We start from the raw sequence: 21,010 nt of genomic DNA on the forward strand, positions 1-21,010 counted from the left end.
TCAACTTGTATATATTGTGGGGAGCACGGGATAAAGAACACAGCGGGAGACAGAATGTGGATCGGAAGGTCGCCCAGAATGAAAGCAGGCACCCCCTTTTATTGTAAAGTTTCAGAACTGTCAATGATTAACTAGAGGTGCATCCTTCATCCAATGACAAGTGGTCAACTCCAAAAGAGGTGGTGTCCTTGCATAGGTCACATCCTGCCAACACCCCAAAACTCCGCCATAGAGGAAGTGCCTGGTCCTCACATACTTCTCAGACCTCGCCCTGTCACATGCCTACTCCTTAAACATCCCCCTCCTCTCAATCTTGTGACTCTTGGGGTTTTTCCACCACTCTGCCATTTTCCCATTGTCTTCCTCCTAACCTGGGTCTGACCCTTCAGGCTTGGACCAGCCTCCCCTGTTCTAACCTACTCTAACCGGTTCCATCAGGATCCTCCCAACTCTGGCCAGCCCAGTAGTGACCTGCTGCCCTCTAATGTCCCCCTGACCCAACTTGTGGATGCGTGTTTGTGCATACTGACGTACAGGAAGGTTTGCCAGCACTGTACGTTGTGTTTGATAGCTGAGGGTTTTGATAGCTAGCTTTTATCTGATGCGGTTTGCCAGCATCAATCTAAAATCACTGCTACAATATATGGCTTCAAAAGCTCCTCAGTTCAAGCAGTTGGAGCTTCAAAGGACAGCTGCTACAGGTTTGGTCCAGAGTACTGATGATTTACAGATGAATCCAAAGTGTGTATATGCGAGATCTCTGACACAGCCACTGCCAAACCATGGTAACACGTAAGTGGAAACATGGGAGGCAGAATTTATTGGTTTCCAACATAACTTTTTGATCCTGATCTCCCAAAACACACACACACGGCTTTGGATACAAGGCTGCTTCTTACCTGCTGCTGAATGCTCTGTTTTGGGTCTGCCAACAGCACAAACATTGTCTAAGCCCAGCTCTGTGCACATCCCACAGCACATCCACATCACAGTGGATGCATGTCACCTTCCACAGGTGGAGTACCTTTTTGCAAGCAAAGGGGCACTTCTACCTCCTCCAGCCAGTGGATCTGCAGGTCAGGACTGCACTCTTATGACATTTTAGTACGTAATCCATTTCTTTACAAATATGCTAGATAAGCAAGAAAGGACATGGAACTGCTAGTTTGCAAAGCAAATAAATTCCTCCAAAAGCAAATCTGCACTCACCCTTGGAATCTCCCAACACTGCTTCTTGTTAGCCAGCTGCACAAACTCTGGCCTGATGTGCAGAAACAGCAGGGGAGGTGGCATATTAATTATCATGGCATTTGGATGCTGCCCTGTAGCATAGAAGTTTTCTGGACAGTTTGTGTTAAATAAGAAAGCAACTGGAACACAAAGAAGACACAAAACCCAAAGCAACATAAATACAACCAAACAAAACCTCACCACAGCACAGAGTGCTCCACACTACTTCCAGTTGTTTAAAAGGCCTAGATGAGGAGAAAAATATCACAAAGACGGTCCCAGGTGAACCTTCCTGGGAAGGAAGGCTGCTCTATAACTGGGTGGCCACTGCTGAAAAGGCCTTATCCCTGGTGTTTACCCACCTCATTTCATTCCTTAAGGGTCTCCAAAGAGCGTCTAAGGTTGGACTAGGTACATAGGATAGAAGGCAGTATTTCAGACGACCTGGTCACAAGCTATTCAGGGCATTAAGAACATAAGAAGGGCCCTGTCGGATCAGGTCAGTGACCCATCAAGTCCCACATCCTATTCTCAGTGGCCTACCTGTGGGATGCCCAGAAGCACTTTCTCCAGCTTTAAGGCACTAAAAGCACTGGGTGCCACTGCAGTCGCCAAAGCACAGGGATAATATGGTCAAACCACCTTGCTCTCAATTGACAGGAGTTTCCATGCCATTTTAAAAAATATGTAGCACATTGCAATAATCGAAACAAGCACATGGGTAATGAAGATTGACTGCAAATTGCCTAGAGGCTGCCCCAGTTTAAGCAACTTACCAATTATAAATTACTGTTAAAAACAACGATGGTGGACAAGCGATATTTGACTTCAAGGTCATATGACTAACCCACATGAAAACACTCCTTGCATTTAGAAAAGAAGAGTGGATATCACAGATTTCTAGCAGGCTCCCATGCTAGTTTTCTGGGTGTTGCGATTTATTTTTTGAGGGCCAGAGTGTGTTCAGTGATGCCATCAGGGCAAAGCTTTGGGGCAGAAATCTAGGGTGCCATTAGGGAAAACGAGGAGAGTCCCCAAACCCAGGAGTGCAATAGTGCAATGAAGAACTACACTATATACTCTAGAGAAGACAGGAGTTGCACCTGGGTACATGCAGAGTGCCATTCCCTCACGTCTCTAAGGTGCTACTGGAAGGAATTTTTTTTAAAAAAAAATTGTATAGAATCATGGAGTTGGAAGAGACCACAAGGGCCATCCAGTCCAACCCCCTGCCAAGCAGGAAACACCATCAAAGCATTCTTGACATATGGCTGCCAAGCCTCTGCTTAAAGGAGGGTTTCGGGATAAATCCCCGCTGGCCTCCAGGCAGGCTCGAACCGAACACCTCCAGGCGAGCCATCGCTGGGAAAGGAGCCGCCTGAGGGGACGGACGCGCCTCCTTCGGTGAACGAGGGGAGGGGAGGGCCCGTTGGGCACCGCCCCTCCGCCGCGCCGTCCAATGGGAAGAGCCGCGCTCGCCTTCCTCGCTTCCTTTCTCCCGCTGGAGGCGGCCGGGCGCTGGGTTGACGGGGCGCCGCTTCTCCGGCGCCGCCGCCGTCGTCGAGGGGGCGTCCCGAGGAGGAGGCAGGCGAGCGGGAGAGAGCCGCTCTTGCCCGCCGCCACTGGGCACGGACGCCGCGGGCGTTTCAAAGCGGCGGGAAAAGGGCGACGAGCGGCGGCTGGGCGGGCGGGCAGGCAGGCGCGAGGTACGCGGGGCCATGGGTCGCTGCAGGCGGCGGCTGCTGCCGGGGGGTCCGGCGCTCGCCCTCTTCCTCCTGCTGCTGCCCGCTTGGCTGCTCGGGAGCTGCGCGGAGAAGCTCGGTGAGTCGGGGCCGCAAGGGCCATTTTTGAACGTTTCCTCCAAACTGGGAAAGTTTAGTGCCGAGCGCGGAAGGATTTTTGTTTGTGTGTGTGTGTGTGTGTGTGTGTGTGTGTGTGAGAGAGAGAGAGAGAGAGAGAGAGAGAGAGAGAGAGGGAGAGAGAGAGAGAGAGAGAGAGAGCTCTGTATGTGTAGAGAATGACTGAATGCGCGGCGCTGGAAAAACTCGTGGTTAGCGCTGTGCAAAAGATAACAGGTTTCCTCCTTCATCGTCTTTTAAAAATAATATTAATAATAATAATTGTTCCTATTGTGGCGGAGCGGATGTTTTTCTCCCCTTTCCAATAAGTAGTTTGTGGCTGAAGTCAACTTGTGTTTATTAAATGGTTGAAAATGCAGGACTTAAAGGCTAGATTGAAGGTATTTGGGATGAATTGGCACATAACCAGACCAAGGTATGATTTGCGGTGCTACTCTTGTCAGGGCCGCCATTAGATGTTGTTGAAGTCTAGACTCCATCACCTGCGACCATTGGCCAAACTGGCTGGGGGCTCATGGAGTTGCAGTCCCAAGAACATCTGGCACACCAGCTAACCTTGTGCTAGATATATATTCTACTCTACCCCAATTTCCACGTGGAAGAGTCCTAGCTCAAGAGCAGAGCACATTCATTGCATGCAAAAGGTCCCAGGTTCAGTCCAGGAATCTCCAGGTGGAGCTGGGGGGGGGGGGAACTGCCTGGAAACCTAGGAGAGCTCCTGCCAGTCAGTGTAGACATTACTGATCTGGATGGATCAATGGTCTGACTTGGTTCAAGGTATTTGGCTGCCCAGTGTTGTTCGTCGCAACAAAGCTTTGAAGGAGATGGAGTTTATTTGCAGATGGAGAACTGGGGTTGATGGACAGCAACTTGTCCTGCAGTGCTCAGATCAAATGTCAGGACTGCCCCATTTGCTTCCATGAACAGATTCCTCCTTTGTACACATATGGCTGCCTTCTTTTTTGAAGGGAATGAAGAAGCCTGATGCATGATTTGTGTGCAGAGATGTAGATTGAGGGAGGCAGTAAAAGGCTGACTTGGTAAATTAATAAGGCCAGAGAATGCACACTTAATGGGACTGAAATGAAACGTTACTCACATTTAATATAAGATACCGGTAATTTTCCACATTTTGACAGTTGGTTAATTCACTTGCTGTTAAATAACTTGGCATCTTGCTGGGAAGCTGAGCTTTACCCCCGTAACTAAAGCTCTGCATTCCCTAAGGATTCTGAAGTAGACAACCTGTAAATCATGCAATGGACAATCACATATACTTTGTTCTTATATGCTTTGTTTTGGTTTCAAAACTAGTTTTCCTTCGCTGGAATCCTATGCACGTTTACTTGGAATTAAGTCTTGCAGTGTATTCATAGAGATTCACTCCCAGGGTTCACCCCTGGTTTGTTATCCTTTTATGTTTGGTATTCCATGCAATCATATTTCATTAGCTATGTGTGCACTTCTTAGGTGAACTTTTCTTTCTGTAACTCTTTGTTCATGTAGGAATTTCCACTGCCATAACCTAGGGCTGTCAATAATAACTTGGGGAAAGGCGATGGATGAATGTAGGCTGCCTGGCGCAAGAGTTTTATCTAAGGAACGCTGTGGAGGTGCATTGATTTTGCTGGTTGAAACAGCTGAGGTAGAAAGGAATCTCCATTACGTGCCGTGGAATTGTGACATCTGGCAGTTCTAGAGGGAGGACGGTCTAAATATTCTAATTAAAAAGAGATATTTTAACTATACACAAGAGCTTTCCTTAAGGGTATAGAATTGCCAAATAATTTTTGTTATGCCAGTTAAAAATAGAGGGGTTTTTCCTCTCCTTTTGGTCTTTGATCTCTTCTCCACCCCCACCCCCACTACCTTTGCTTTGTCTGTGCCAGTAGAACAACGAATTATGCTGTCTTAGCTGATTTTAGTGCTTTATATAGTTTAACCCGGTTAATCCATGCCTAGTTTGGCCATGTGTCTAAGTAGCAGCAAGATTATAACAGTAACCCATATTTTAAAGTCGATGCATGTGGATTGGTTTTTAAAAAAACATCTTTTGATTTTTAATTTAGGATAGAAACACAAATTATGAAGTGCCCCTTTACTACAAAGCATAGTTGATGCTATGTAGTGCAATGGCTAAGAAGCAGTGCCAGGAAGTCCCTCGTTTAAACCTCAGTTCTGCCATGAACATACTAGTTGGTCTTAGGCCAGCCATTACGCCTCTCTGTGTTATCGTTAGCAGCAGCAACAGCAGCAGCATGAAAATAGGAGAGGACTCAGCTGGTAGAGCATTATCTCAGGGTCGTTGAGCAAAAGATTCCTGCATTGCAGGGCTGACTCTCAGGGGTCCCTCCAACTTTACAGTCCTAAGCCTAAGCAAAGAAACTGATGGTGGTAGATAATAATAATAATATTGGCCCACCTTAAAAAATTGTAAAATGAAAGAATGTGAAATCCGTCAAACGTTCAAAGTACTACAGTATATAAATATTATGACATTAATCTTCTGCAAAAGCTTTTTCTAATGCCTGACTTGATATGTCAGAGGATAGGCATGGCCAGCAAAAGATTTAGTGTTAGCCTTTGTATGTATTGATATTATCTGCTGTGATGTCGCTTGAACGACAGTGAATAATGAGTTTTATGGTTATTCATTAGCTTGTTAAACAGGCCATGGCTGAATGAAATCGATATCCAGGGGTCTCCATAAGATTTTAACAATTGGAATGGGTATCAGTAACTCATTGCTAACATAAACTCTTACTGTAAAATCTCGTTTATGTACCTAACGCATCTGCTTCCAAAACAGTAGGAACACAGGAAGCTACCTTATGGGACCATTGCTCCACCTCTGCTGACAGGCAGTGACTCTCCAGGGTTTCAGACAGGGTTTCTCTCAGTCCTGCCTGGAGATGCTGAATGTTGAAGATGGTTGTGGGCTTACTGTACAAGCTTAAACTGTGGTAATCATTTCTAGTGCATGCAAAAGTTACATTCCTGGCAACCTCTGTGCTGCTCCTGTGAGAGACTTCTGGGCAGAAGTGTCACCCATGATTCCCCCCCAACAGCGTGCTAGACCTGTCTCCAATCTGTTTGATGGAAAGTTGTTTGCCTTCTCTTTGCCCTCTCTTTCTCTCTTCATGGAGAGACAAGGAGTAGGGTTGATGCTCTTCTGTGTTCCACTAGCTGAGAGATAAAACGGGGAGGGAGGCACCAACCAAAAGAACAAAAGAAACGAGACACATCCAAGTTGCACAGGAAACAATGCAGTTTATTGAGGCCTCATACATTTTTTTATGCCATCTGGCCGGTGTGTGTGTGTGTGTGTGTGCAGTTACACACACATACACACAATCTGGAGCTGCTTCCTGAAAATAACTGCTTGGAGACCATTGCACACTTCTATGAAATAACTTGTAAGGCATCCTAGAGGGAGTTTTTATGCCTCTGGGCTTAAAAGCTGAAGTGCATTCCAACCATGGCAAACTGCTCCATTGAGCTGAGGGAAACAAAGGCAATAGGGAGTTGCTCTTGCATGAGTGCACACTTGTCTCCTGGCAGAGACATACTTTTTGTCAGCTTCTGGGAGTGCTGCTGCTAGTAGTATTCCAGTGGCGTTGGTACCTCCCATTTGAAACAACTTCACATGATCAAGCTCCATGCCTGCAGAAGTAACAAGCTTCAGCATCGAACCTTATTGCTAAACAAAGTTGTCCTACACAAAATGATGCTCTGTGGGATTTAACTTGGACACATACATAATCATTCCCTGAAAGAGTAGTGCATTTCCAATGACATCGCATTGACTGTATTATCTACGTCCCAATGCAATCTGCCGAGCATGCAACTTCCCTCTTTCCCTTCAGCGGGTTTTCCGCTTTCAAATCCTCGTATTTTGGTTGTTTCATCGTTCTTTCATCGTAGCAACATTTTAATGCCATATATGGATGGTTCTCATGCACCCAAAATGTTAGCGAAGAACATGTAACTCCCATGACTGATTGACATCAGTCAATCAGTAATCCTGCTGAATAAGCGTGCTTTCGGGATTCACATGCAAAAGCCTGTTTTACAGCCCTGACCGCAATTGCATGTGAACTTTGACTTACATATTGGAGCCGGTTTCTTGCTTGCTGGGGCAGTCCTGGTTTTGCCTGGGTGTGGACAAATACAGTATGCACTGTAGATAACCACGTATGCAGCTGATCCTGGCAACTGCCCACTCCCTTCTGTTGCTGGATAGGGAAGTTCTAGCCATTCAGCTCTGCAGCTGACGGGTTTTCCTATTAAGCTTGCCTGTGCTCCTGGCTGGGACAGGACTTCTCACATGTGAAATGGACTAAGGACTTGTAGAGCAGCATTTGTGGCTGTTACTGTCGGGGAAGAAGCCAGCTCCCAACCCAGATGTTTTGGCTTTGTGAAGTATTTATTTCACAGCCCAATCCTACATACCTGCCAAGTTCGGGCCGTAAAGATCCGGGATCGGCAGCGCGCGCATGACCGGAAGTTGCGCGACGCAACTTCCGGTGGCGCTTCGCCCTTCTATGGGCACCAGAAAATGGCGGCGCCAGCGCCGGAAGTCGCTTTCGCGCATGACCGGAAACACGTAAAAGCGACTTCCGGCGCCGCCATTTTCTGATGCCCATAGAAGGGCGAATCGCCACCGGAAGTCGCGGAAGCGACTGCCGCCGCCGCCATTTTCTGGTGCCCATAGAAGGGCAAAGCGGCACCAGAAAAATGGCCGCCGGGCAGAAGCCGATTTAAGGGACAATACCGGGATTTTTCACTAAACGGGAGACCGCCGGGAAACGGTAAGAAAAAATGGGTTTTCCCGGCGGAAACGGGATACTTGGCAGCTATGATCCTATGTGTGCCTACTCAGAAATAAGTCCCACTGAATTCAGGTTATTGTACATAGGACTGTAGCCTTGCAGCCTTTGATGTTTAATCACTGCACTTGTTACTTCTCCCTGCCCCCCAAGCCCCTTGAGCCAGATAACAAAGCCTGTGAAATTTATTTCAAAAAAGGAAAGTTCTCCAATGCTTCCATTTATTTACAAACAACTAGATTGTGAAATGTGAGTTTTTAAGCGGGGGCTTGTATATATCAGTTGTGAAACTTGTTAAGTTATTATGGAGACTTTTCGGTGGACCCCAACACTTTGTTGTTCAATGAATTCTGTGGAATTCAATGCCGCCCCCCAACTCATCTCGCATACATGCATTACACAAGTTTTTCAGTTTCTCAGGCTTCATGCTTTCGGGAAGCAGCTTCTTCACTGAGTTGTATCCCGAGAACTTGGGCAAATTGTAAATTCTGAGAGTGTTTGGATGTTTTATTGCTGTTTTTGTCTTGTTATTCACTATTTTAATTTGTGCTGCTTCGTTCACCACTTTATGAGGATTTCCTCATCTCCAAAAAAGAAGCAGCAGGATATAAATCTTTTTTTAATTATTTAAAAAAATGCTTCACAGTTCACAGTCTGTTCATGCAGAATACTGGCCAGGCCTTTTGCCTTCCTGAGTGAACCAGTGGGCATACTGTCTTTCAGAAAAGTTTATCTTCTGAAACGAGATCCCTGTTCTGGACCCAGATCCCTGATCTGGACCCTCCCGAGTTCCTGGAACTCAGTTTGAAAACCACTCACAACTGTATGTGATTTAGGTTATAAACATTGATGTTGGGTGAGCAGGAAGTCACTAGTTCTGTTGAATTGGAATATCATTGTTGAGTAGCAAATGTAACTTTCTATATGGGAAAAAAGAATAAAATATTATTATAAAAAAAGAAAAGCACCAAAGTAGTATTTTGTTTTTAGAATATCTTCTTGAAATATAAACATTTGAGAGAGACAGATTCATTGTAGCTAAAGTTCTTCTTTAAAATAAAAATCGAGCATCTTGGTATTTGTGTGTTTATCAATATGTTCCAAGTTTTGTGCCCAGTATTTTACACCAAGTTAAGTGTGATGAGGCCAGTAGCAGTATATCCATTGTATCAGGTTTCTTTGTTTAATTCATGATGCATTTTAATAGTTCACTTCTTCTTTTTTTCTTGTCATGGCACCTGGCTTCCTCCCTGAAAATTCTTGACGGCAAAACTGACACATCCTTGGCTTGGACCAGGGTAAACATTTTGGCTCCCTCTTCCCCCAACCCCAAAGCATCTTATTTCTCTAACAAACCTTAGTAAATATTTAGCCACCCAGGATTATCAAACCAGAAAAACCTGTGTGAGCTGTCCCAGACAAAGCCCTTCATAACCTTAAAAGTCCATATTGGGCAATGTAAACAGACACCTATGGGGAGGAGGGATTCCCGACATGCATCCCCTTTGCATCCACCCTTGGATATCCCTGGAGCCTCCTCTGTTTGGAGCAAGAGGCTTTGGGACGGATTGAGCTGCTTGGTGTTCCCCAACTAAATAATCACTGGTGTATTTTGAATAGGAATCACAACCCCAGTTATATTATCCTGGTTTTATATGTTCAAGTATGTGTGTCTAGAACAGCCTTCTCTAAACTGGTGTCTGCTAGCCATTTTAGGCTACAGCTTACACTTTTACAAATGCCTCTCATTTTTCCATTCTGCTTTTGTGATAAATTGTGCCTCTGTCTAGTGTGGCAATGTCTATGCTATGGAACTCCTTGCCTGTTGACAAGCCCCTTCACTATACTGTGTTAGATGCCTGCTGAAAAAAATTTCTGTTTCAGCAAGCCTGTCCAGTCACGTTATTTAAAATCCTAGAGTTGTAGAGTTAGAAGAGACCACGAGGGCCATCTAGTCCAACCTCCTCCAATGCAGGAACGTTTTGCCCAACGTGGGGCTTTAACCCATGACCCTGAAATTAAGAGTCTACCGACTGTTCTACACCAGCTTTGTTACATTTGTTTTAAATGTTTCTTATTTTATCATCTTATGGTTTTTGAAATTGGATTTGTGTGGTTTTAACCATGCTTTATATATAGTTGTGCTATATATTGTATATATTTTTAGCAAGTGGTCTACAACAGGGTGGATAAAAATCAATGATTTTTTAAATAAATAAATAAATAATTTTTTGAAACTTACATCAGATTTTTTTTTATTTAAATCAGATTTTTAAAAATTTAAATCGGATTTTTAAAATAAAATGCTTTTGGAGGGAAAATCTTTCTAAAGACAATTTTCTGTTTAAGTTACATTATAGTCCAAAGGCATCAGGAAATAAGGATTTGTTCTAAGTTTTTTCATGTGTGATAAAACTCAGGCTAAGTTTTTGGTGTTTTTTTATATAAAAAAACCAAGTAAAAACACTGTTTAACCACATCAGTTAACAAACATGGATACATATGCTATAATATTATTGTTTTAGTTAAATAATTGGTTTAAATTGTTATTAAGGAAATGATTATTTTTCTCCTTCCAATAAAGTACAGCAGAAAAGTTGTCCAAATATAAACAGTTAACTTATTAAACCTCACAATAATTTCATAATTATCTGTCTTATGTATTTCTAATAATATAACCAAATCAGTAATTTTTACAGAACTGTAAAAACTAATCTGAAAATTTATTATTCCAAAAATGAAACCTTCATCGGGTTGTAAATATTAAGATTATACATTAAGATTATACTAGCAATATTAAGATTATACAATCAAGAACGAGTCTTTCCATAAATAATAATAATGATTAAATTGTGATTTAAATCGTGATTCAAATTGATTTGAATTAAATCAAATCCACCCTGGTCTCCAATGTTAATAAATAAATACAGCTCATCAGCCTCAGCCAGCATGACCAATGGGCACTAGGTTTGGGAGGCTGTTCAAGAATACTGTATACTCTTCACATACATACTGTTCTATAGAACTTCGCAAGGTGTTCCACAGCAGATCACTCTAGAACTAAGGAGGCAATTTTCAGAAAGTCTTGCGCCTACCCGGTATTTACTCTAGTTTTACACCAGAGTACTCCGAAGGCTGCAGTTCTGTACACTTACCTGGGAGTAAGCCACATTGAACTCGTTCAAACTTACTTTTGATTAGATGTGTATAGGATTGTGCTTTTTTGTTGGCTCCAAAGGAAACTCTTCCCAGATCTATGAGACTGGTGGACTTTTAACTTAGTTGTTGTATTTGTAAAGGGATGAGTGAAGAGGGGGAGGAGAAGCTTGATAAATAAAGCTACCCTCCCCCAGAAATCATTCTGTTACTTCTGAATGCAATTGCTTTTTCGGATGTGCTGTGCAGAAATATCAGGGGACTGTGCGGGCAGTATGACAATTCACCGTCATCCTGTTTTGGAATACAAAAGGGAACATCTGCCAGTAATGAAGCCCAAGGCTACATGTAGGTGGAGGAAAGAGGCTCCCAGCTTAGGCCGTTCACTGTTAATGTCAGGATCATTTCCTCATAACCATTTTCTTCTAGGCAAAAAAATATCCCATGGGTCAGAATGTAAGCACTGTATAGCACTCATGTAAAAACATGCCTTTGTGTAAACCAGACAGAGGTAATCCCACTTTCTTGTGTTTTCTGATTTTGTGTTGCGCTAGTGCAGAGGCCCAAGAACGTAATTCCTTCATGAGCAACCTCATAGGGTCACATGCTGGTGGTAGGTGGTTCTACATGAAAAAGTGGGTGGAGCAACAGAAGTGGTTGTGAGGAAAGGGGTGTGACCTGCACAGAGTCTCGAAGGCTGGATAGAGTGGCTTGGGGGAGTTGCATTTGGCCGCTGGATCTTAGGTTCCCTACCCTCTTCTAATGGAATGGAATTTCTGTGTGAGGAGGAAGAAGACAAGATCCCCTACTTTTCTCTACAAGGAGCATAGAGTTTTGTAGAGTCTGTGTGAAGACATTCTGTCTACTAGAGGGAGAGCAGTCACTTGGTGCAGATGAACATTTTACCACACCTTCTGCTGCTCACCTGCATTTGACCCTTCAACAAGATGAGGTGAACCTTCCTTTCCCTTTATCCTGATGATACAGGAGATCAGAGAGCTCACCCAAAAGATAGTCGAGTGACCTGGTTGAGCAAGAAGGTCTGTATTCCTGATTCTGCCCCACTGTAAGGCAGAACAGGAGCATTTAAATAAGTTCGGAACATGATGGGTTTCTATGGTAAACAGGAAGTGTGAGTCACAGAGAAATTTGGCAATTTCTAATTGGGGGCCCATGTACCTCCCCCCGTTCAGTCTGACCTGTTTCCAAGAGTTTATTGAGAACCTGCTTTAAAATTTAAAATGAAAAATAATAATAAGGAGGACTTACATATATACTCAAGTATAAGCCTACTTTTTCAGCACCAAAAATGTGCTGAAAAAGCCGCCCTTGGCTTATATTTGAGCGAAGCGGGCGGTGGTGGAGAAAGGCACAGGACCGGGGGTTCAGAGAAGCGCTGCACTGCGACTCTCCAAACCCCTGTCCTATGCTTGCTCTGTGCAAGGCAGCGGGGAGGAAGAAGCGGCAAGGAAGCGATCGTTCCTCGCCGCTTCTCCCCCCCACCCCACCCCGCCGCTGACAGCTGGAAAAGGCATAGGGTGGTTTTTATTTTTATTTTTGAAATTTACCAGTAACTGCTGCATTTCCCACCCTCGGCTTATACTCGAGTCAATAAGTTTTCCCAGTTTTTTTGAGGTAAAATTAGGTGCTTCGGCTTATATTTGGGTCGGCTTATACTTGAGTATATACGGTACATTTTGAAAGAGCGTAGTGATTTGGAGTAGGTATGTGCCTATTGATGACAGCTTTGATGGTTTCTTGATCGCCCCCTTTCCTTTCTCTGTGCTCTCCAGGAGATGGATGTGGGCCTATTATAATCTATCAAGACAGTGGAACACTGGCGTCTAAGAACTATCCGGGGACCTACCCCAACTACACTACCTGTGAGAGGAGAATTCAGGTGCCTCAGGGGAAACGTCTGATCTTGAAAATTGGAGACTTGGATATTGAATCCCAGCAATGTGAATCTAACTATCTTAGCATCCACAGTTCTACAACAGTGCATGGTAGGTAACGATGTACCAGTAAGACTGGATTCATTAAAATACTTAGAGCTCTAATTAACTCTTTGTTGAGCAAAGTAAGAAAAGGTACCCTGAAACCAGTCCTATTTAAGATTTGTTCTTTGCACCCCATTGGATGCTCAAGACTGGAAGGGCACTTTCCCCACTCATCTAATGTGATTTGGTATGGTCATGCACGGGTGTTTAACATGTAGACATCCAGATGATGTGGGATTCCATTGCCATGTTGGATGGGGGTGTTGGAATTTGGAGGGCTACAGGTTAACTAGTCCTGTTTTAAGGTACTGCTGTTCAAGGTAATGTTTAAGGTGCTGTTGTTATATTGTTAAAAACTAATTTACAGATTGCCTTTCACTTAAGTTGCAATGTGTTTTATAGTACTATAATAAAAACAACCATAGATTTAATCAGATTTATTATTTATGGCATTGCTATACCTATTCCTGTGTTTTGTACTTAATTATTTAGAAGCTGGTTGCTTTTTCCATTATGTCTGTATTCTGTAGAGCAGAAGTGGGGGGGGGGGGAGGTAGATGAAACTCTACTGTTTGATCTCTGAGTGATTCATAGTAGATCAACATGTGTTTCTGACTCCAAATTGTTTAACAATAACGACAAAATGACTCTTCCCTCCACCCTAAGTTATACTGGTGAAACGAAGAAGGCCAGGGGAAGGGAGCATATTTTTGTGTAGAACAATTGAGTTCAACCCTAGTACTCATAGTTCTCTAGTTCTTTGATTGGTGGATCTTGGAATTCTTTTAAAATGCAGTAGTAGATCCTGCAGGCATGATGTCTGCCCTCCCCTGCTCTAAAGCACCAAACAATATTTCCTGTTCCATCCCACTTGTTGTCGTTTTCTCTCAAGAGTCTACACACCCACACACACTTTTTTTAAAGGCCTTGAGACTTTCTGCTGACCTGTCTCTCTCTCATGGATTCATCTAGACTTTTAGCATAGGTTCTCATCGTCATTTGGACAGGTATGCTGCTTTGAAAGCCCCAGGCCAGTCAGCCGTAGATTGAGTCAGCAGTCTTAATTACATCTGAGCAATAGACAGGTCATTGAGAAACGTAAGCAAGAGACAGCAGAAATATATTTGTGGGAAAATAGTGTGAAGGCAAATCTTGTGTGCAAACATGGGAGTGGGTGGGAAGGTTGGGTGCAATCATCTCCAAATTATAAAACAGTATTCCCCCCCCCCAGCTCGTGTGGCACACGGCATGACATATTTAAGTATTAACAGAAGTGATCTATCCTTGCTTGGCTAACAAATAATTTTTCCTCCCTATAGTTAAATTTGAAATCATTTGGTTAAGAAGCCCTATGTGGGGAGATGGATCTGATGGTTGAGGGTCAGTAAGGGGTTTCTGCACACTCTCACGAACCCCTCTCTATCTCCATCTAAGCAAGAAAAAGAAATTACCAGAGTTCAGTGTGGTGCTGACATATTTAAATGATGGCAAGAGTCCATCTGTGTTGGCTTTGTCTGTTTGCCAAACTACTCACCTGGTGGCAACGATGGTCTGGCTGTCATGCATCAGAGCTGGACTCAGTAGCACTTGTGCCATTTTATTTCCCCTGTGATGTACGACAAGTGGTAACTGATGGAATGTAGATAGCGTAGTGCGGTCAAGAGCTAAGCATCAGTCTTCATGTAATTTTTCCTCTTTTTTGTAAAATTGTATGGGGAACAGCCTAAAAGGGGGGGGGGGAATCACTGTATTTCTAAGGGTTGTAAAATAGAGAGCATCAGCTTAATTTTTAAATTAAAAAATCAATTAATGAAATAATTTCAAATGTAATGCCTTTTTTGGCTGATTGGTTCTAAAGGTTAAATATAAAGGTGCTTTATAGCTAATAATTCATGTGAAAAAGTAGGACTGGTTCCAGATTGACTTCTAATAGATTGTTTCCCTAAATTTTGATGGGTAGATGGGAATCTTAAGAAAACAATATGATTTCTTTTTAAAAAATTAAGAATAAACAGTTAAGTATTCAAATATAGAATTATTTTTATATGCATTTATTACAATGTGCCATCTCAAGAAAAATGTGTTTCTTTTTTCCCTGTGTTGTGATTGCATTTAAAACTTGTACCTGGTGATGCTATCTTGCTGAGTATATGCAATATTCAGTTGCCTTTGATTGTTGTACTCTTTCTGTAATGGATTGCTGCACTTTAAGAATGCTGTGCTTCAAAGGCTAGGGAGCCCCAGCCGTCTACTAAGCTAAAACAATTTGAAATGTTAATGCCAGCTTTTATCTTCTACTGAACACAGAATTGCAAGAATTTGGTGGTCTGAGTAACTTCAAAGATTACAAACAAAAATCCATTAATTATGCACATGAATAGATGAATGCACCATACACAATGAATACATTTGTATGCTTTATTGTTTCTGGGCCACAAACATGATTTTAAATACTATTTGTTCCGCATTTAGGACCCTACTGTGGGAATGTGCCTGTCCCAGAAGAAATCATCTTAGATTCTAATGAAGCAACCATTCACTTTGAGAGCAGGTCCCATGTGTCTGGAAGAGGCTTCCTGTTGTCCTTTGCTAGTAGTGATCATCCAGGTAAAGTTCAATTCTGCACATCATCGTGGACTAATGATTTGGGGTTGGTGCCAGAGGGGCTCAGCCTGGCTACGTTCTATCCAGCCTCCCTCCCTCTCTCCCTGCCCCACTCTTCTGCCCTTTTCGGAGCAGATTTGTCAGGGATGAGTGTTAGTCTCTCACCCCACCATCTTACCTGGTTGCCTCTTTGCCTTGTCTGCCGTGGAAGTGGAAGGTAATACCCTGCCTGGTATTACCAGCAAATGTTTTAGAAAAGCACCTGACCTAGATGAATGTGCTTAAGTTTTCTAAGTAGTTCAAACTGGTTTAAGGGTTTGGCCCCTTAGCCAACTGCTTGACCTGCTTGTTTTCCCTCTAATAGAAATCAAGGTCTGGATGCTATTTCAATAATGTGATACTTCATCTGATAGATGGCACTGATGAAAGATGGTTCTTTCATGGACCTGAACATCTAAGTCAGGCATGTCAAACCTGCGGCCCTCCAGATGTTTTGGCCTACAACTCCCATGATCCCTAGCTAGCAGGACCAGTGGTTGAGGAAGATGGGAATTGTAGTCCAAAACATCTGGAGGGCCGCAGGTTTGACATGCCTGATAAGTGCATTGCCCCCATATAGAATTGGAAATCCTAATTTTGATCCCATTGGCTCACTTCTCATTGGTTAGACCTTATTATCCCTGATCGTCTTCTCCAGGTATTTGAGCACTAACAGATATAAACCAAGACTTCTCTTCAGACAAAGTTTTGATTCAGTTCCATAAAGAGAACTCTTTTTTTCATGGTAGTTGAGACACATCGCTCGGACTGAAATCTTTTTACTTCAGCCCTCTTGCCTTGGAACAAAATCCTCACTGTACAAAAATATTCCAAAAATGTCTGTTGGAATTCTTTCTACCACCCTCATTTGGCCATTGCTTCAGGATGTAGTAGGATGTGACTGATCTTCCAGTGAAGTTGTTCTGAGGGTAGATTATGTAACAATTGCTCCTGTGCAGAAGAAAATGTGTATCCAGATGAACGAATTGGGCAGGTGGGGGGGGGGGGAGCCGGCAGCAGAAGGTCTCTGGCAGAAGGAAACACTGAAGAGGTGCTGTGGCTGCTGAGGGAGGTTTGAGAAAACAACAGTTCAGCTGGAATTGACTATCCACATCTTCTCTGTGTGATTCCCAAATAGCTTTTTTTAAAACCTTTTGCAGATCTAATCACATGTCTGGAGAGAGCAAACCACCACGTGGAAAATGAATTCAGGTAAATATAGGTTTTGGTGGCAATACACTCTGGTTGTCATCTTGCATCTTGCAATTAACATACTTACAGCTGTAGCTGGAGACAGTCCATGACCGTTTGTGTTGCGTTTGGAACCCTGTTGCCAACCACAGGAATGTGTTTTTCTGAAGCTATTCGGAGGTATCTAAATCTGTGATTATCTACTTATATGGGAGAGGCAGTGAAGTCTTCCTTGGAGAGAGACTTTGCATTCCAGAGTAATTAAGGAATGCCGCTTCAGACCACCGAACAGCCGTTATCTGTAGCATAACCAGTAATGCCATGGGAAATTAGGGCAGTGCTTTGGGTACTGAATACTCCTGTCTCGGGGGAGTTTGGGTTTTAAAGCTCTAAGCATCTTGCAGGATCAGGCTGGAGGATTGAAAGCTGATCATGTCTGTTTAAATTGTTTCTCGGTTCTCTTGAATAAATATCCTTGGCAGTGAGTTTAAAGAGTAATGGCATGTAAGCCAGTTGCTCAAGGTGTGAACAGCTTTGTGCAAAAATGTAGTTTTGCTGTGTTATCTTTCCTTCAATTACTATTGTTCCCTGAACATGTAAAATGGTAGAAGGAACTAAGCAGAACAAAATTCATTTCCATTGCTGTTTATGTGGCTACCTGTGCCTTTTAGAGCACATGAGTATGCTTGAATTTAGAAGAAGAAAAACCTTTATCTTTACAGTGTTTGCTTTACAAAGTGCGTGTGTGCGAGCATTGTACGTTACACCAGTCACAACTTCAAACAAGATCCTGTCTTTTCTCCATGGCAGCAGGTACTGTCCAGCTGGTTGCAGAGACATAGCAGGTGATATTTCTGGGAATATAGTGGAAGGCTACAGAGATGTAAGTACATGGGATAAAGGAAAGGTCTAGCGCAGCCTTCTCAAACCTCCTGCCCTCCAGATGTTTTGAACATCCCATCAACCCTGACTATGGGCCAGTCTAGCTGGGGCCAATGAAAGTTCTTGTCCAAAACTTTTGGTGGGCACCAGACTAGCGAACGCTGGTCTACAGAAAGGTAGAGATATGACAGCATTGCTTTCTAAAGAATTGTTTATTGCAGATGAGCACAACCTAAAAGTTTAATCTGGGCTCAAAGACCAGTAGAACAACCAGTTGTGCACAGTGAAGGTTAGTGCATTTTGCTGAAGACTTGAGAACTGGTAGAACTGGTAAATTATTCTTAGGTTACCTCAGTTCTTTGAAGATGTTGGCTAGAAAAGCATTTATTCTACCACTGTGCAATCATAATTAAGTACAAAGTACAGAATCAGAAAAGAATTGTGCATATTTGATCTGTCCAACAAGTATTATGGTGGTCAGCTGTTCTGTTAGTACTAACAGTGTTATAAATTACATGTGCATATGCATTTCATATGTGCACATTTCATGTGGGCTTGTAAACTCAGCCATTTATTTTTGTTCAGGTTGCAGTATAATAGGTATAGTTCTTCGGGTACAACTTCTTATTGTTGTTCAGTTTGCAAAATGGGGCATAGCTGATCTGCTTTTAATAGCAATAACCAAATTTAGGAACATTTCCCTCAGCCTTGCCCTCCATATAATATAATATCTTCAGCAAAACTACGAAGGCATGTTGTTTTATTCTTCTGCACGTATGATGTGGAAATGACACTCAGTTAATTATTTTCTGCGGAAGCATGTGTGCGGGAGGATTACTACACTGTAAAGTATTAACCTTAGAATATATTTGTCCAACAAGTAGATTTGTCTTAAGTCTCTTCAGCACGTTTTCACATTTAACTTAGGTAATTTAGCATACAGAAAATTGCTACTCCCTCTTGCTTTTTTTACTTGAATTTTTTTAGGGAGTTGCGTTTATTCGTTTTGTTTTATCATGTTGACTGTGAGTTTGTTTGAGTACTGAAATCTTGCCTTACTTTTCACTTGATTTCTGCTCCTAAGACTTCCTTATTGTGCAAATCTGCCATACACGCTGGAGTAATTGCAGACGAACTAGGTGGTCAGATTAGTGTGATTAAACTGAAAGGAACAAGCCGGTATCAAGGAATCCTAGCCAATGGCATCCTTTCTCAGGAGTAAGTATTGGTTGTGTTCATGCATAATGATGGCGTCTTTGCTTATTCAGCCATGATACACACAAGCCTTTTTCTTGCACACAGAGCTCTTTCACTCCTTCCTTTGTGTGAGTCGGAAACGCGCTTGTTAACAATTGTTGTGTCTGAACTATGTACTGAAATGGTCATGTTTGGAGCATCATATTTTCACTTAATCAACCAAGATGTGAACAGACATTGTGCATGCAGCTGCTTTCACCCTCCCTTCACATGAGTAGGCAAACAGACCAGGAACTCTTCCATTATCCATAATTTCCCTTTTGATCGAATTAGAAAAACAATGGGTGGTATCCAGTTAAAGTGAGCCATCTGCACAATGATACTTGCATGATCCATCCACTTGTACGATGCTACTTCATTCTGCCTTCTCCCTTTGTGTACCCCATAAATCTGTTCTAGGGGCTACCCCAACCCTCCAGAGCAGATTCGGGGAAGTTGTAGGCAAGGGGAGGGAGGAGAGGTGGAGGAGTTCAATTGCACAATTTATTTCATTTTAGGTACTGTTAATAGTTACAGGCGCTATCTATTCTCTTTGGGTGTTTTGAGTTAATAACCTGAGAGCTGTTTAGATTTAAAGTGCACTGAGTTATGCAGGCTTATGATAAAATTGCAACTGTATCCTTGGTCCACCCCCCCCACCCCCCGATATTCATATGGCTCCCAAAGTTCAGATATTGTACTAAAAAGCTCCAAAAACATGTAAGTTGCATGTCCCCTTCCCACAGAAAACTATGGGACGCATTCAAGCCAGAGTTCAATGTATTGAAGCCTCGTTGATTTCAAGTGGGGAGTTAAGCACAAGTCAACTGCTTCTTGTTATACTGTAATTAAATCCTGCTCTGTTTTGAGAAACCTCACAGCACCTTAGATGCTAATGGTCTGGTCATTGTTCCCCATGGTCATTGATGACCCATGACCAATCCCTGTACTGTATAGTACTTTAAAGTATTTATTTTGGTGCATCAAGTTGTAGGATCAAAAGGCAGGGTAAGAATAAAGCAGAGCTATTTCAGTTTAAAATTTCTTGTACATGAGTAGCTAATCAAAATGATAATGTCATCTCTTTTTCTTACAGTGGCTCTCTGTCAGATAAGCGGATTATTTTTAACTCAAATGGTAAGGCTTTTTTTTTTTTACATTATTAATGCATAATCCAGGAAAAGCCAAAGCACTCTCCAATTAAAATAAATACAATTTGGGGGCCGAATACAATTAACTACTTTATTTTGTTTGCTTGTTAACAGAGAATGTATATACCACTTACTTTACAGGAGATCTCCAAGTAGTTTACAAAGAACCCATCTAAAATATTCATTTAATAAAAAATGATGATAAAAGCAAATATTAAAAACAAGTTATTATAATATATTATTTCGTTTACAGGAGTTAGGCTAGGGTTCATGGGTGGGTAGAGAAATAAAGCATTTTCAGAAACTCTTAATGGTATTTTGGGGGGGAAATAATCAAGTCTTCTAGGTTGATGATTATAGTCATAGTTATCTGAAAATACACTTTCCTCCCATTTTTTCACTTTGGAAGGCTGCAATCAATCACTGAACCTAGAAGGACGAAATGCATCCGGTGGTCAGATCACTGCGTCATCATTCTGGGATGAAACCAATGACATTGGGGAGGTGGTTCCATGGTCTCCTGTTAGGGCCTGGCTCCAAGTCCAAGGGCCTTCCTGGGCAGCAAACCAGAGCAACCCTCGGCAGTGGCTAGAAATTGACCTGGGAGAAAGGAGACGAATAACAGGTCAGTTGTCTGTCATAGCAAGAGTGCGTCTCTTAAGTTAGATCTGAGTTTAGTGGTCGTTCAGTTATCGCTTGCATATGCTGCATACCCTGTGCAGCTTGCCTACTGTTCCTGTAAGCTAGATTTCCTCGAGTTTTGAGGTTTCAAATGGTACTCTGAGGAAGGGCTGTTTACAAATGTAATGTATCTATGTCTCGTAACACTGCAA

General features: G+C 42.6%; 1 protein-coding gene across 5 annotated transcripts in view; it reads left to right on the forward strand.

Moving 5' to 3' along the window:
- The first annotated feature begins 2,727 nt into the window (after positions 1 to 2,727).
- The window catches only part of DCBLD1 (discoidin, CUB and LCCL domain containing 1), a 29,404-nt gene continuing 11,121 nt past the window's right edge, over positions 2,728 to 21,010 (forward strand). For 2 of the 5 annotated variants that reach the window (XM_035109163.3, XM_035109165.3), the window contains exons 1-8: positions 2,750 to 3,051; positions 12,868 to 13,080; positions 15,547 to 15,681; positions 16,878 to 16,929; positions 17,719 to 17,791; positions 18,875 to 19,008; positions 20,123 to 20,163; positions 20,587 to 20,802. In XM_035109163.3, coding sequence (XP_034965054.1) covers positions 2,949 to 3,051; positions 12,868 to 13,080; positions 15,547 to 15,681; positions 16,878 to 16,929; positions 17,719 to 17,791; positions 18,875 to 19,008; positions 20,123 to 20,163; positions 20,587 to 20,802 — 967 coding nt within the window. In that variant the 5' untranslated portion in view covers positions 2,750 to 2,948. Of the gene's footprint in view, positions 3,052 to 12,867; positions 13,081 to 15,546; positions 15,682 to 16,877; positions 16,930 to 17,718; positions 17,792 to 18,874; positions 19,009 to 20,122; positions 20,164 to 20,586; positions 20,803 to 21,010 lie in introns of all 5 variants that reach the window. The other 3 variants (XM_060272648.2, XM_088666045.1, XM_060272649.2) reach the window with 3 other exon arrangements.

Source organism: Zootoca vivipara, chromosome 3 (assembly GCF_965207765.1).
Source record: "Zootoca vivipara chromosome 3, rZooViv2.hap1.1, whole genome shotgun sequence".
Lineage (NCBI taxonomy): Eukaryota > Metazoa > Chordata > Lepidosauria > Squamata > Lacertidae > Zootoca > Zootoca vivipara.